This window comes from Tachysurus fulvidraco, chromosome 21 (assembly GCF_022655615.1).
Source record: "Tachysurus fulvidraco isolate hzauxx_2018 chromosome 21, HZAU_PFXX_2.0, whole genome shotgun sequence".
NCBI lineage: Eukaryota > Metazoa > Chordata > Actinopteri > Siluriformes > Bagridae > Tachysurus > Tachysurus fulvidraco.
In genome coordinates, this window is record NC_062538.1 from 22,725,966 (window position 1) to 22,728,465 (window position 2,500).

The 2,500-nt window shown below is 38.7% G+C and overlaps 1 protein-coding gene across 1 annotated transcript in view; it reads right to left on the reverse strand.

Annotated features, from left to right (window-relative positions):
* Positions 1-793: 793 nt before the first annotated feature.
* Positions 794-2,500, reverse strand: part of LOC113650177 — a 2,104-nt gene continuing 397 nt past the window's right edge. Inside the window, exon 2 of the mRNA XM_027158336.2 lies at positions 794-2,222. Within this exon, the coding sequence (XP_027014137.1) occupies positions 1,029-2,222 (1,194 nt within the window). The 3' untranslated portion in view covers positions 794-1,028. The remainder of the gene's footprint in view (positions 2,223-2,500) is intronic.

Below are 2,500 nucleotides of genomic sequence, written 5' to 3' on the forward strand. Positions count from 1 at the left end.
GTCCAAAGACATGCATGGTAGGTTGATTGGCATCTCTGGAAAATTGTCCGTAGTGTGTGTGTGTGTGTGTGTGTGTGTGTGTGTGCCCTGTGATGGGTTGGCACTCCGTCCAGGGTGTATCCTGCCTTGATGCCCGATGACGCCTGAGATAGGCACAGGCTCCCCGTGACCCGAGGTAGTTCGGATAAAGCGGTAGAAAATGAATGAATGAATGAATGAATTATTATTATTATTATTATCATCATCATCATCATCATCATCATCATCATTATTATTATTATTATTATTATTATTATAGATGTGATGTATTCAGCTGTTCAGCTCCACAACTGAATTGTGGATTTTTATAGAAAATCTTCAGAACTTTACATATTTACATTTTTGAAATATTTCTGTTTTACTTAAGAACCTTTATTAGATTTTCAAAAATGATTTTAAAGTCTTTTCTGACCTGAATGTTAACTTCATCATCAGATCACCTGATTTTCCAAAAATCCATCAAAAATAAATGAATTGATTTGTTTTTGTTTTTATTTGCAGTTTATCAATTTAAATGATTGTACATTTAATTTATTATGTTCATAATTGAGGAACTGTCAGGTTAGCCTGTTAGCTAACAGTCTGATGTTAGCTAGCTCTGAGTGACTGAAGTGAAGTGTGTTATGAAGCATTATAAATGTTAAGAATCTAAATGTCTGTCATGGCAGAAATGAACAGTTACTTTATCTGTCAGTGAAGTGGTTTATATTTTAATTAGGAATCTGTTAATAAAACATCAGAAGAGACAATGGACAGAAGTTACGGCTACGATCAGCTTTTATTAGATTTTTTCTTTAACAATGACATAAGCAGGATATATGGACTGTATATTTATATAAATGTAATATATTAATCCAGAATCAAACGTCTACAGATTTTTAAAAATAATGAGAGAAGATGAAGAAGAAATCTGGTTGATTGACAGCTTCCTGATGTTGCTGATTAAAGCAGTGCTTCATCTAAGTGAAGTTTATAACAATCAGCTGAAATTAATAATCCTTGAGCTTTTCATCAAATTCATCAAGAAACTTTCGATACTCTCTCGCTGCTCTAATGGCCTCCACTAGGCTTGTGGCGACTTCTCCGTCGATGTCGAAGGGGTTCTGCTTAGCCAGCTCTTCGAATTTCTTGTCGTCTTTGCAGTCATATAAGTTAATGATGAAGCCTCTGTTAATGCCCGCTATCCCTTTAGGCAGCTTGCCTTTTATCACTGTGTCTGGCTGCTGACTCTTGTATACTCTTGCGTGTGTGAGTTCCCCGTTAGCATAAGTACAGATCGCAAAAGTCCTTGCCTTCAGGGCCGACTGTCCGGTATTCAGGCCTTTGCCACTAAGCTCGAACCTCTCAGGAACAAGGATGTGGATTGGCTGTCTATCAGAAAACACAGCTTTAATTTCACCGCGTTCCTTTCTGATCTGTTTGATTAGAACTGCTGACTCCATATTACGCTGGTTTTTATTCCTTTTTGGCTTGATGAAACTCTCCGTTATGGTGTCACATCCCTGCTTCACTAAGACACAGAAGTTAGGTTCTGGGTAGTACGCAAGCAGGGGATTGACTTCTGCCACGGCTACCCGAGTCATGCGGTCCAGCCAAGTGGCAATGTGATGCTCGCTGTCGCGGTTGACCTCGTAACCAGTCGACATCACAGTGGGAGGGACGGAGTCTTTCCTCAGCTCGTCTTGCACAATCTGTATGTATTCACTGTAGATGGAGTTAAAGTTGACCGTGTCACTATCAACAAAACTGAAGTACACCAGACAGTTTGGATCCTTATCCCTCAACTCTTTCACAAGTTTCTTTGTCTCATCGTGGTTTTTCAGATACTCACGAATGTCCTGGTAGGGAACACAGTCCTTTGGTTTGTCAGGCTTTGGGTCCGGAACATCTTGTGCTATTGTTCCACCTTTTCCCCAGGTGTAGGTGATGACAGAGTGCTTGATATGTGCGTAATGAGGGTTAGGGGTATCTAGAGTTTCTTTGATATTCTTCAGAGCCTTGTCTACTTCTGCAGTGTATTTTCCGTTCATGCCAAAAATCACAGCTACGTCTTCCAAAGCTATCCTGTCCTCTTGTCTAAAGCCTTCAGGCAGCTTCTCCAGCAGATAACCATACCTCTTCTTTGCCTCAACCTCTGAATCCACCTTCAAAGGTATATTGACCAAAAACTTGACCTTTACCCCCTGAGGAAAAAACAGAACACACTTATCTTTATCTTTAGTGAGATCTTTTCTCTTGTAGATCACAAAAAAACCTTTATCCAAAGTTTACACTTCTTTGTAGTTTCTCAGTTAGAATCTCATGGTTTTTTTCTCGTACTAAATTAAAGAGAGTAAAACAGAGAGACCGCCGAGAGCAACACTGATTATATCTTTATTAATCTTTCATTTTTATATTATTTTAATCTTAATATTAAACCTTTTGTATTAGTTTTCTTATGTTCTGTAAAGCTGCTTTCTGT